The 13,090-nt window shown below is 37.7% G+C and overlaps 2 protein-coding genes across 4 annotated transcripts; one reads left to right on the top strand and one right to left on the bottom strand.

Annotated features, from left to right (window-relative positions):
• Positions 1–1,354: 1,354 nt before the first annotated feature.
• On the bottom strand, positions 1,355–4,001 carry LOC117618431 (endoglucanase 4-like). Its single transcript, XM_034347999.1, has 7 exons — positions 3,791–4,001; positions 2,751–3,158; positions 2,569–2,661; positions 2,271–2,471; positions 2,035–2,146; positions 1,786–1,949; positions 1,355–1,681 (listed from the first exon to the last, which is right to left on the bottom strand). The coding sequence occupies exons 1-7, from the start codon at positions 3,998–4,000 to the stop codon at positions 1,355–1,357; spliced, it is 1,515 nt and encodes a 504-aa protein (XP_034203890.1). The 5' UTR covers position 4,001.
• A 1,357-nt stretch (positions 4,002–5,358) lies between these two features.
• Positions 5,359–9,718, top strand: LOC117619117 (F-box/kelch-repeat protein At3g23880-like). 3 transcript variants are annotated; one of them, XM_034348974.1, is made up of 3 exons: positions 5,359–5,951; positions 6,051–6,739; positions 9,367–9,718. In XM_034348974.1, exons 1-2 carry the CDS (start codon positions 5,505–5,507, stop codon positions 6,693–6,695), a joined length of 1,092 nt encoding a protein of 363 aa, XP_034204865.1. In that variant the 5' UTR covers positions 5,359–5,504; the 3' UTR covers positions 6,696–6,739; positions 9,367–9,718. The 3 variants fall into 3 exon arrangements, with proteins under 3 accessions (XP_034204865.1, XP_034204864.1, XP_034204863.1); XM_034348973.1 differs by having other exon boundaries at positions 5,359–6,712; XM_034348972.1 differs by having other exon boundaries at positions 5,359–6,739.
• Positions 9,719–13,090: the final 3,372 nt, after the last annotated feature.

The raw sequence follows: 13,090 nt of genomic DNA, 5'->3' as shown, positions 1-13,090 counted from the left end.
GAAGCAGCGGTTGTACCGGCTTTTGCCATTACCGAAATCCCTGCTGCTGCTAATATCAAAAGGGAAATATTGATACTACACATGATTATGTTCCTCATTGTGTCTTGCTAATTAGACAGATAATACTAATTATAATATGTTTAATCAGGATTATGCATGCTTTTGTCTTGTGTCCAAGATCACTACATATATATAGTGGTCATGCAATATCCCTTAGGGTTATTTTTTGCTCAACCGTAACAAGGAAACAAGGGCCGAAAGAAGGTCTTAAGAATCCGTGTTCTAGGTTCCTATAGGCGGCCATATTCAGCTTATGGCAATAACTAATTATTAAATACAAAACGTAATAAAACTTTATTAGGAATGACTTAATCACATTTAAGACATTCCAGAATTGCCTAAACTTGGGGTGGATATCATTGTGCCTGGTAGTTTATTCCAAGAACAAATAGGGATTTGTTTTCTTTCCTTTTCCGTGGATTGTTCGTTTTCATAGATTTCCTATTAGGTTAGTGGCAAATTTAATTGTGTTTGCTCTGGGGTTAAAACTGTGGCACCAGAAAAATCTTAAATCAATCATTTTCATTAAACTAATCCTGATTTTGAGGGGATGTGATTATGGATTTTTAAATGGGGTTGACTTATTTTTTCATTCCTAATTACAAGTAAACGCAGAGAAAGTCAGGAATGAAAATCATTCCCTTTCCTCCCATACCCATTATTGATACGTAAACATGCCCTAAAAGTGTTTGATTCTTAAAAGGACGATATATCTATTCTCTCTAGGGTTTGCTCTGGTTCCAGTTCTTCCTAGGAGAGTCCCCTTACCACCGTCACACACTTGTCTCTGACGTCTCCCTGTATGCTCCGGCGAGGGTTCCTTATAAGGGGTCAGTTCTTTCTGGAGGTGGCTTACAGAGGGGTGGGACAAAGCCGGGCTAATTTTCCTCAAGATGGGGGAAGTGGTTTCTAGTTTAAGAAATTTTTTTAATCCTTAATATTTCTACTATAAAAAATTTGCCACTATCCTTAATAACGTTGACTAAAATTTCTTTCCTCAATTTTAAGATTTTTTTTTTTGACATTGATTTAATGTACCTACAGTTGTGCTCACCTCTCCGACTTTTTACCGTAATATATATTTGAAGTTTTAAATTTAATTTATCATTCATAATTTCGCTTGTATAAAAATAAAATGAAAAAAATTAACCCTTTACCTTCTTCTTTTTTTTTTTTACTTTGCAATTGCAAGTTATAAACAAAAGATAAATTGAAAGAGAGATGAAGAATTTATCAACAAGCTAACTAGCTAGGATGAAATCCGGGGGGAAAAAAAAAAAAAAAATTAAACTAGCTAGGATGAACGAAAATTGAAGTACGCCAAGACCCCCACTAAAGGTGCATTGATGTATGTTGTTGGCTCAGACTGCACAAAATCCTCTCGAGAATCAGCATACGAGTCCTTGATATCTGGTCCTCCAACAACAGCCCCAATTAGCAAATTTGGGTTTGGGTTCTTGCTGTTATAATAATCGGTTCCACCTTTGCAGTCAATCTGTTTCGGATGTTGACCAACTGACGGTAAAGATGACCCACGGTGGTGAATTCTCTGAGGAAATTTTTTACCATATCCCACCATATACGACATGCCCAATGGGTTACTTCCCAGAATGTAATCTACCTGCATTGACCGTCGGTCCAAATTTATATTAATTAATGAGTATTCACTTAATCTTGACGATATTCATTCCCGATAAATAAACATGCTATAGAAGTATAATTTACCTGGCCTTTTGCAAGTTTCACAAGTCTAGCAGGACTGGCAACAACATTGCCACAATGGACAACTCTATTGGATAGTTTCAAATAACGAGCATAAACAACTAGAAGAAATGAGAGAGTTGTTGCATGCTGCATATTGCTTCCTCCAGGTTTAAATAAAAGCCCACCTGTTAATTTTAATTAATTAACATTATATTACCGCACTGATCATACTAATGGTGATTATTATTCAGTCATTAGAGAGGTAGCTACCTGGAGAATAGGAGACTGATACGGTTGGAGATTCAGGCAACAAGGTGCATATGAACTTGTCTGCATTTGAAATGAAAGGGGTAGAACCAGTACCAGCCATTGACATGATCAACTGTTACAAAAACACGCAGCTGATCAAATCGATCTTCGTATTAGGCAAATGGAATCGATTTTATTAATTAGAAGCAGATTAATGTGATTAATCAGAATTTAGGAAATGTAAGTAGTACACTTACGTTCGAAACGAGTACGTTGATGCCTGCGTGCTTGGAATCCCATCCGAATTCTGCAAAGCTTCCACCAAGATATGAGACGCCGTTTATATATTTCACAGTAGCAGAACTTTCCAACTTGTTTATGTTTTGTAACACATAGTTCCAGTAGATAGGTTGCTTGGTTGCCTTAAATAACCAGGCTGCTCCCCAAACCAATTCGTCCTGCATAGCAGAAATTGTCACATAACAAACACCACATATTCTATCAAAGATCTTGTTTTAGAAATTGGCAGTGTGAGCATATTGATGTGTACTTTACCTCATAGCCACTGAAATCACAATAAAATGGACAAACCCACGGTCCAAGGCTGTCATTATAGGATCCCTGGTATTTATCTGCAAAATCAAACACCTAGTCCATTGCACGAAATGAGCATAATGTAGCTCTATATATAGTTTGAAATACTTATTTAATCTCATAATGTGTCAGTTAATTAGTACCATTCTAGCTCTTTTGAGAAGCCTGGCAGAGTATTTTAAATCAATTGGTCTAAACACCATGGCAGAAGCCGCAAGTGCTGCTGCTATCTCAGCTGAAACTTCGGACCCCGGGAACTGTTTGCTCACGGCAAAGGGTGTCCTAGGGGTGTCCATGTCCTCAGGCCTCTCCCAGCAATTGTGGTCGCCGTAAGGGTCGCCAACTTGGACAAAGACAAAGCCAGGAATGCTTGTGGCTTTGAGAAAGTAGTCAGTGGCCCATCGGATGGCGTCCAGTGCATGTGGCAAGTCTGAGCTCATGCCTTTCCCAAACTCTAAAACGCTCCATGCCAGCATTGTTGTTGAGAATGCCATCGGAAAGTTGAACTTAACGTTGTCGCCAGCATCGTAGTAGCCCCCTACCAAATCAACCTGGTCACGCAAAAACACATTAATGGTTGGTCCATAATTAAGTTGTTCATAACCTTCAATTGAATCCCACTAATGACTAACTAAAAATCCCATTTATTACAATCATTGCAAATGGCTTCACATGTTTTGCGAGTACTTAAAAGAAAGAAAGAATAAACTCGTTTAAAAAAGGGTTCAAATGAGAAATGAGAAGCAAAGGTAAGTCACATTTATCGAACGCTCTTTCTCTATCCTAAGCAACAAAGTAGCGGTTTCAACTTTTTGCTAAATAAAAAATAACATTGAGAGCTCCTCTGTTTTTTTATATCTGAGAGCTCCTCCTCCTCTGTGTTTTACTGAAATGAATAGATTGAAATCTTGCCCAAAGTTTCATTCTTTAACCATTCTGACCCATGAAAAGGCAAAAAGAAATCCGATTAGCTAATGTTGTCACATCTAAATGATGAGATTTTTATGTAAAAAAATCTTTCCCATCCCAAATGTCACCATCTGAAAGCGACTTGAAAAGTTTATGTTTGGTTCTTGTTGATGATAATGAAAATCCTAATAAGTTCCAAATGATTTGTGTAATAATAAGAATCTGTAAAATTCAAGAATGAACCCACATAAACAAGAGAGAAAGAGAGACTTACACCAATCTCATAGCCATCACGAAGTGCAGAATCCTTCCTCCAAGTCATTCTCTGAGAAGAGGGTAACTTCCCCGACCTCTGGCCTTCAAAGAACAATATGCTCTTGTTCAAAGCATCTCCATAGTCATGTGACTGTGAACAAGCCACCCTCATCACCATTACTGCCATAACCGCCACCACTAAACCTACTATCCTCTGAACTGCGCACATTATCTCTCTATCTCTCTCAAAACCCAGCACCTATTTGACACTACTTGTAACTTGTGACCCTCTCTCTATATTTGTGTGTGTGTGTGTGTGTATATATATATAGGGATTATTGATAGTGAACAAAGAGAAATGAAGAAAAGCAAGAGTAATAGTACGGATGGCTGCTGATCACTTAAGGATGGAAGCGTGAGTTGCCTTTACCAAGAAATAAAAGGGAAGAGAGAGAGAGAGAGAGTTTGTTGACAATTGACACAAACCAAGTCTTAACGAAGGGAGGCATTTCCGGGGCCTCCGAGTGAGGCGGTGAATGAACCTGTATATATGTTTGGATTACATATTGACGGCTCTTGTGTGCAAAACTACCCACTTGGATTGGATTATACTTGGTAACTTCTTTGACCAACTATTTTGAATTCTTTGATAGTTTTTTTTGATATGTTATCCCTAACCAAGTGGGGATAATGTGGAATGTTTCTCATACATTTTCACTTCATTTCAGGCACACTCAAACGCCTTGAAAGTATGAATGGCAACCTCATTAATTAATAGCAAAGCCAATGTGTGACATAAATTGTTTAAGGAAACCCAATTATTATTGTAGTAAACATATGTTCTTATCATATTGATTAAGAAATAAAACAGCTGATTAGGGTTTTTGTTTCGTGTGTTTGAATTTAGGGAAAGAATAATCGCTTATTTTGACCAAAAAACGATAATACTTTATTAAATCAATTGAAAAAATACAGAAAGAGTCATCTCAATTAGCAATACGACAGATATGAATAACGCTTATTAAGAGGGAGTTCATTGATTCTTCTCCCCAAAAAGCCAAAAGCATGAACCTGCAAATGAATTTGAAGCCAAAAATAAAGGTGAAGTCACCATATAGAAACACACCTTTACTTGAGGTGGCAGATTGGGAAAGATTAAGAGGACAGTAACACTATAGCCTCCAAGATTGCTTCACAGGGCAGTAAATATCCAAACAAATAATTTGTAGAAATCACAAAAGAAAACGACTTTTTTTTTTTATTTAAAATTTTTATGTATAGGAGTTGAAATTGCGGTTGATTGAATTGAACAAATGAAAAGGCCAACAAATATCTTGTCTCTTTAGTGATTCTGTGGACACTCAGTTTTAGTCTCTGGACACCCAAGCATATTGTTTTTCAAAGCCCAAATACAATCAGCAATGATCCCCGATTTCATATAAGGCGGGGCCAACCCAAAACCAACCCGTTGGGACCCGCCAAATCTAATTCCACGTGTTTGCGTCAGCGATTCTCCGTACAGGTACAGCACCACTGCATCTACGGTCATGACCACATGTACCATCGTCATTTTATGCATTTGGAAAAAGAAAACGAACGAAAATCTCAAGTCAAAAGCGGTCAAGCTCATGCCTTTGTTGTGAACTTGTGAGAAATGCTCTGAAAACGGAAAAGCAGCTTCCCAAAACCCTTCCACTGGCTGTGTCTGTGGGCTATTCGTTTCCAAGGTTCCAATGTCGACGAAGAAGCTCCACCACAACCGCCACCTTCCTGAAGAAATTATAGTCCAAATTCTGTGCCGGTTGCCGATAAAACCTCTGATTCGATTCAGTTCCGTTTCGGAACGGTGGCATTCTCTCATAATTGAGGACCCACAGTTTGCCCAATCCCACTTCAAGCTAGCCTCCGATCGCAAAACCCTCACCCAGAGACTCCTCATCTCCACCAACTATCAACTCCGATCCTTGGACCCGGAAACGCCGTCGTTTGCTGACAACGATTCTTCGCTCAGTAATATCACCTTCCATACCTATACCAACCTACTGGGCTCCTGTAATGGTTTGGTATTTGTAGATGTTGATGGTTATGAAAATCATAGCTTGTCTCTCTGGAACCCATCAACCAGATTCGAACGCGAATTGCCTGACCCATATTTTGTGTCTGTGGCGAATACAGAAAAGGTTAGATCTGAATTTGACCGTACTGGCCTGGGTTATGTGTCATCCACTGACGACTACAAAATCTTCATAGATGCTTATGTTTATTCTACACCTTTCCAGAAGTTTATGGAGATTTTCTCATCCAGATTGAACTCTTGGAAACGCATTCAAGTCCGTGGGCACGACCCACCATGCTCTTTCAGAAGCCCCACCGCCGCTAGCTTGGGGGCCCTTACAAATGAAGCACTGCATTGGTTCTACTCCAAAGTCGGTGAGGAGGAGCCAACGATCCTTGCTTTTGATCTGGCAAAGGAGGAATTCAGGGAAGTTCCATTCCCCACTTTTGATGGTGATGCCGATGACATTGATTTTAATCAGATGGGGGTTCAAGTAGTTTCAAGAGGAGGAGGAGGAGAATGCCTCTGTGTTTCGATTACTAGGAGACGTGGTGGTGTTAATTTCATGGAATTCTGGGTTATGAGAGAATATGGGGTGCGTGAATCTTGGAATGTGCTCTTTAAATTTAACACGAATGATGTATCTAAATCGTTGGGTGGGAATTTCCACGGTTATGAAGCCTGTTTCGTTACTGAAGGTGGTACAGTTATATTCAGGCTGAGGTGGGATTGGGACATAGTGGTGAGGATTGAATGCCACAGAGAAGCGGAGCCGGTTTGCAGTACCCCATTTAACGTCAATGATGGGGATGGGGCAGTGTATGACGTGATTAAATACAATGAGACTCTGCTTTCAGTACCTAACTAACCACGGAGAGGACTCTGGTAATTTGGATTTTGATGCTTAATTTGGTGAGCTTATTATTGTCTGTCCTTATGTTTGCTTTGTTTTTGTTGCATCTCTATACTCTGTGTTTGCTTGTATTGAGTTGCCAAAATGTTCAAATATGAAGTGTTGTTGTTGTTGTTCCTGTCGTCAATCTTGCATGAAGCAGATTTTTCTTAGTTGAATTGCTGATGGATGGTAAAAGCATTTTAATATTCCTGTGATGTTTCTAATGGTGTGCCTGCCTTCATCATGTATTTGAATTTGAAAACATGCCAACAGACCCCTCGTCGATTGTACATTACTGAATTTTGATCATACAAGCTTTCTTTTCTTTTAAATTTAATTGAAGGCCATTGATGATGAAAATATTCCCAATTCATGTGATGTGAGCACAGAAGAAGGCGGCAAATAAGAGAGAGTGGGAACTTTGAGTAAGGCTCAAGTTCTTCATCCTGTAGGAAAAAAACAGAATTGCCTTGTTCTGCAAGGGTGGTGGATGTAGGACATTTTAGGATGAAATAGAAGGTGATTGTGTTAATAAACAACAGCCTGGTTTGAAAATTTAGTCTGAACAAATGGCCTTGATGAAAACAAATGTTATCTGATATGGTATGGTGTGTCTGCTTGTTTCAGTATCATATGTACTCTGCTTAGTATAAATCCTTTATTTTTGTTCCATAGTTTTGTTGTGATTTTTTTTTTTCCCTACATTAGGGGCAGCTTAAACAATGAACATTTTTAGTTGAGGTGAAGAGTGTGTTGTAACTTATGTCAAGTACAAACTGTTTGAGAAAGAAAAAGAAACATATGAATGACAATTTCATTAGGAACAAGAACAATTATAATCAATAAGTGTGATCCGTAATTTGCTTAAGGAAACCAAATTATTATTGGAGTAATTTAATTACGTTCCAACCTAAAAGTATAAAAGATGGTCACACACTAGGATTTAAATAAATTTAACCGAAGATATAATAACCAAAGCAAAAACAGAAAATGAAGTTTAAAGGAGAATGAAAATGGCATCTCTTTTGCTCGGAAGCAGGCCAAGTTGAAATTGCAATATGAATGGCAACCTCAATGATAACAAAATGAATGTGAGACATAAATTTTTTAAGGAAACCCAACTTTTCTCCCAACTATTATTGGAGTACAATACTTGTTCTTATCGTATTGATTAAAAAGTAAAAAATCAGACCCAAAAACAAGGTAGTAAAAAACTGATTCTGGTTTTTGTTTTGTGGGTTTGAATTTAGGGAAAGAATAAGACTTATTAAGAATAAATTAATTGATTCTTCTCCCCAAAAAACCAAAAGCACGAACATGGAAATGATTTTGAAGCCAAGAATTAGGCTTATAAATAGGCTTGCAACAAAGGAATGGCAACCTCTTTCATAGTCATAACAAAGTCAATGTGAATACATGTTGTTGGAGTGAATACATGTTTCTTTATATACAAGCGATATTCAACTTTAATCTAATCTAATCTAAACTATGGGGATGGGGATTCGAACTCGGGTGTAGAGTGGGGAGCATATCCGCTCTAGCCGACTTGACTAAGCCCATGCATGCTAATACATATATTTTTTTATAGAGAAAACGCATGTTATTATCATATTGATTAAGAAGTATAAAAGTTTATTAGGGTTTTTGTTTTGTGGGTTTGAATTTTAAGGGAAAGACCAAGCAGAATGCTGATTAAGAAGGAATTAATTGATTCTTCTTCTCCCCTAAAACCAAAAGCATGAACCTGGAAATTATTTTAATGCCAAGAATAAACGTGAAGTCACCCTATAGAAACACACCTTTACTTGAGGTGGCAGATTGGGAAAGATTGAGAGGGCAGTAACACCATAGCCTCCTCACATCACAGCCCAGTAAATAAAAAACCAACTGCTTTGACAATTTCTGTTATGGACTTCAAATTGTATAATTTGGATTTTGAAGCTTGATTTGGAGAGTTTATTATTGTCCTTGTATTTTGTTTCTGTCTCGACTCTATGTTTTGTGTTTGTTGGTATTGACTATTGGAGTTGCCAAAAATTATCAAATATGAAGCATTGTTGTTGTTCCTGTCATCAATCTTGCATGAGGCAGATATTTCTTAGTTGAATTGCTGATGCTGAAAGCATTGTAATGTTCCTCTGCACTTAATTCAAATATCTCACAGAGACCCACCAGACATGCAGGGCAAAAATTGTTTCAAATGGACACTTTTGATTTACAGTCATACAAGGTTTCCTTTCTTTTGTTTTACCAGCTTTTGATCTACAATCATACCATTGCAATTGGACATCTTTGTCAATTGGATTTGAATTTGAAAAAGAAAAAAAAAACTTGTTTTACCATTGCAATCTTTGTAGTCCCTGCACTAGTGCAATGGCGTCTTCACAAAGATGTTGGCTTCACAACACAAGATGAACTGATGATGGAATATGCCTTGAGCATTTCTCAGTCCAGCATGCTTCACCACAAGATTAACTTGTTCATATTCTATGTTATGAAATTTCTCAGTCCATGAATATTATACGCACTGCATGTTTGTTAAGACATACCCTTGCACCTTAAGCAAAAGGAACCTGTGAGATCAATTTTTTCATGCCTGCCTGTCTGTGACCAATTCTAATGATTTCATTTCACCCCATGCCAGTCAAAGGAGATTGAATGCGCCTCTCAATTGGATTTGAATTTGAGAAACCCAACTTCCTCAGCAGCTGATGAGCTTGATGAACTGGTACTGCAGCAATGCACCACACAACAACTAGCATTACTTTCTGATCTCTCAAACTGCCCCTCAAAATGAATCATTTTCAATTTAGTCCTCCTAGCTGGTCTAGAAAGAGTAGTAGTAAATCCACATAAAATCTTTTCCTGATATGTTAATGCTGGGGTAGCTTGCTGCTATCAAATGAGCCATATTTGCTTTGCTGTTGATTGCCGCCTTTAATGACTTACGTTTTTAATCCTGCTATTCTTTAAAGTCTGTGCCATTCAATTTTACATTTTCTGCTTTTTGTTTAGTTTATATGGGAGGGAGGGTGACAACAAATTATCATAAAGGAAAGATGAGATGTAGGCACGAGTGATCCTTACTTCTTGCTTTGTTTAGGTCAGAAATAATAGGAACTAACACTTTGGTAACAGCAGACTTCACTTCACTGCCAGTCACATTAATAGGAACTTACCATACTACTTGGGACTGGACATAAATGCTCACACTCTCCAAATTTTTTTATGTTTAGGGTTTTTTATCACGTCACAAAATTATCAAGTTGCATCCTTTATGTGTTTTTTGTCACTAACAGTTGTCAAGATCAACACTCGTACTCACAAGGGGTCCCTGCCATGAGCTTAGTTTGCTGATGTGGAGATCATATATCCAATAACACAGTGACATGTGGACAAAAAAAAAAAAATTAGTAGTAAAAAATAGAAACTCTTTGTTTTTCAAGTAGAATTAAATATTAAAAATAAAGAAAAAAAGATTTCTTCCTCTCTCCTCCCAGCCCCCTCCCCCGACTTACCCCGCCAATACCAAAAACAAACAACCACCCAGCCACCTCCCACACCCCACCAACGTAGGCACCCAAGCCAAGGGTTCTGTTTGGAATCCGTCTGTAAATGCTGTGATTTCATTGTAGTTAGAGTTAATTTGTTTGTGTCGTCACTAGAGCATGTCTCATCTACAAATTTCAAGTCTCAGCAATTGAAACTGATACTAAGCCTTTGAGATGCCCATCTTTTGCGAACTTGTCACTTTGGCAAATATTGGTATCTCTGAAACTGATCCCCACCTGAAAATCAAAATGACAATGCATCCCATGATCGGATGCAGTAAATGGGTGTCTTGATAAATGTTTTTGGGTTGGGGGTGGTGATCGTAGGTTTCTTAATGGGGGTCAAACGGATTGTTGTGGTAGGAGACAGGTAGTGACACAAAAAAACCATAAATGACGCAACTTGATAATTTCGTGAACTTCATGCACGTTTTGTGATAATAAAAACCTTAGGTATATTTCATGCACAGTAATTAAAGATGAAAGATTTTCTGTTTTTTCTTTGGGACTGAATTAAATTTCAACCGTTTGTTTTTTTGACTGACATATATATTATGATTTTCAACATTGAGTTTAGGCAAAACAACCTCTTAGGTATTAAAAATCAAACCTTGATGAAAACTCAATTAGATTGATATTTACAAACAAAAAGAAGATTTAAAGTTAGAGCCTTTAAACTGATAAAAAGAAAAAGTAAGCCTTTAAAAAACCTTTCATCTTCTATCTTCCATGTGTGCAGCTTGTTCATGCTTGATGCCACTTTCACTATGGCTTGGACTTATTGTATGATTAGACCCATTGGTCACACTACTTTCCCCAATACTATTCCCATCTCTCCTTTCTTCAATTACCTCTGCACCACCGTGACTACCACCACCACTACTAGTTTCACCATCAACAACACTACTCTTATACGCACCATCATCACTCTCCTTTTGATCACCACCACAACTCTCGTTAACCAAAACAAGAGCCAAGTAAAGAGCTCCGTTAACTCGAAACGACCAAACTTGAACAAGATCTTTTTCTTCCAGATGGTTTCGCTTAGCAACATCACTCCACTGAGTTCTCAACACATACATTTTGCTGTTTTTCCCATTCATCTTTTTCATGTTCCACCGTCTCAAGTTTATATCTCCTTGTACAAGACCAGGGTCTATCAGTTGAACCTTCATTGTCTCCTCTTTCTCAAGCCTACCTCTCTCATCGTCTTCCAAGAAATCAGTCGACGAGATTTGGTTCAGAGGCATTGACATCCTGTTACCACTTTTACTTAGATCAGTTTTCCTCAGTTTTTTCTGTATCACCAAAGCCACTTTAGTCCCACCCAAACTGTCAATTTTTCTCTTAAATGCTTCGGGCAAGTCATGATGAGCTGATGAGGAAAGACTACTTAGTTCTTCTTTTCTCTTCGGAGTGATCTTGTTGATCGAGCTGGTGCCTTTATTGGCATTTTTCTTCTTCAACATCATCATCCTCCTTTGCTTCTTGCATTCAACAGGCGCCCAATTAGTACTATCATCATCATCATCTCTGCTCTGGAATTTTCTTTTCAAAGAATTAGTCTTTCTCGCAGAAGCAATAGCAGAGTGCATAAGCTTTGGTCCATCCCATGATCTTTGTTTCTTTGGCTCTATTAGTGCAGGCTTCTTGAATGCCTTTTCCTTCATCAAACCTTCTCCCTTGGACTTAGACGACACCATGGATGGGGCAACTGGGTGTGCGGCCTCAGCAATTTCAGATTCTCTCTCTGCTGCTGGACAATTTGGTTCTTTGTTGATGTTACTCTTTTGCTTCAAAAGGTATTCCTGCATATATTTCTCAGTATCAAACCTAACAATCTCAAGCAACCAACCCATATTAGTCAACTTGCGATTCAACATGCCATCAAAGTCGCTGTCACTGCTTGAATGCCACCCCATTTGGTCTTCTTCTTCTTCTTCTTTGTGCTCGTCCACTTGAGAGATTGAAAGATTGAAAGATTGAAAGATTGAACGAGAATATAATGCAAGAAAGCAAATTGTGTTGTCAAAACGGCACAGAATTTAGGATTTTATAGGGTATGTAGACTAGTCAATGTATGATTGATTAGGAAACCTATTGAATATTGAATACATACTTGACCTTCAAGAAATAGGACACAAACAATGTTTCCCAAATATACATATATATGAGATTTGCTATTCACATGCTTCTCTATTTCCAAACTCGTGGATGGCTTTAGAGAGAGAGTTTGATTTCTGTGTTGCTTCTTGTGAATGGCAAACTCGTACATATGTATCAATGTAGGAAACAAACTGTTTGGCCAAAAAGAAAAGGAAAGAATTGAAGCCTTGATTTACCAGTTTTTTAATTTAGTTATATTTTATATTTGTTAAAATAAATTATTATTTATTTAATTGTTTGTCCATGTGGTGCAAATCCAGTGGGTCAAAGTCATGCCACGTCATTAATTCCAAGCTCATTGACCGCCACATCATGGGTTCATGGAGAGCTTGACGGAAATACTAACGGATGTATGAAATTGATAATGAAAGTAAACGTTGGGAATGAAAGTGAGAAGAAAAAAACTGTGTAGCAAAGTGTTAATCTCAGGAAACTTACAGATAGTAAATTAGTAATAAGTGTACTCAGTTAATTTTAATATTTAATTAACAGCGCCCTTATTTTTTCTTTCTTTCTTTCTACAAACCTTCATGCATCCGTGGAAAGCGATGTGGCAATAGAAACACAGAAACGTAAAATAATTAACACCATCATAAACAGAAAACAGGGAAACATAATAAATAATAGAAAATTAATCCTTCAAATCTTCTG

The sequence above is a fragment of the Prunus dulcis genome, chromosome 2 (assembly GCF_902201215.1).
Source record: "Prunus dulcis chromosome 2, ALMONDv2, whole genome shotgun sequence".
NCBI lineage: Eukaryota > Viridiplantae > Streptophyta > Magnoliopsida > Rosales > Rosaceae > Prunus > Prunus dulcis.
The sequence above is the reverse complement of the archived record's forward strand: the minus strand, read 5'-3'. Positions and strand labels throughout refer to the sequence as shown.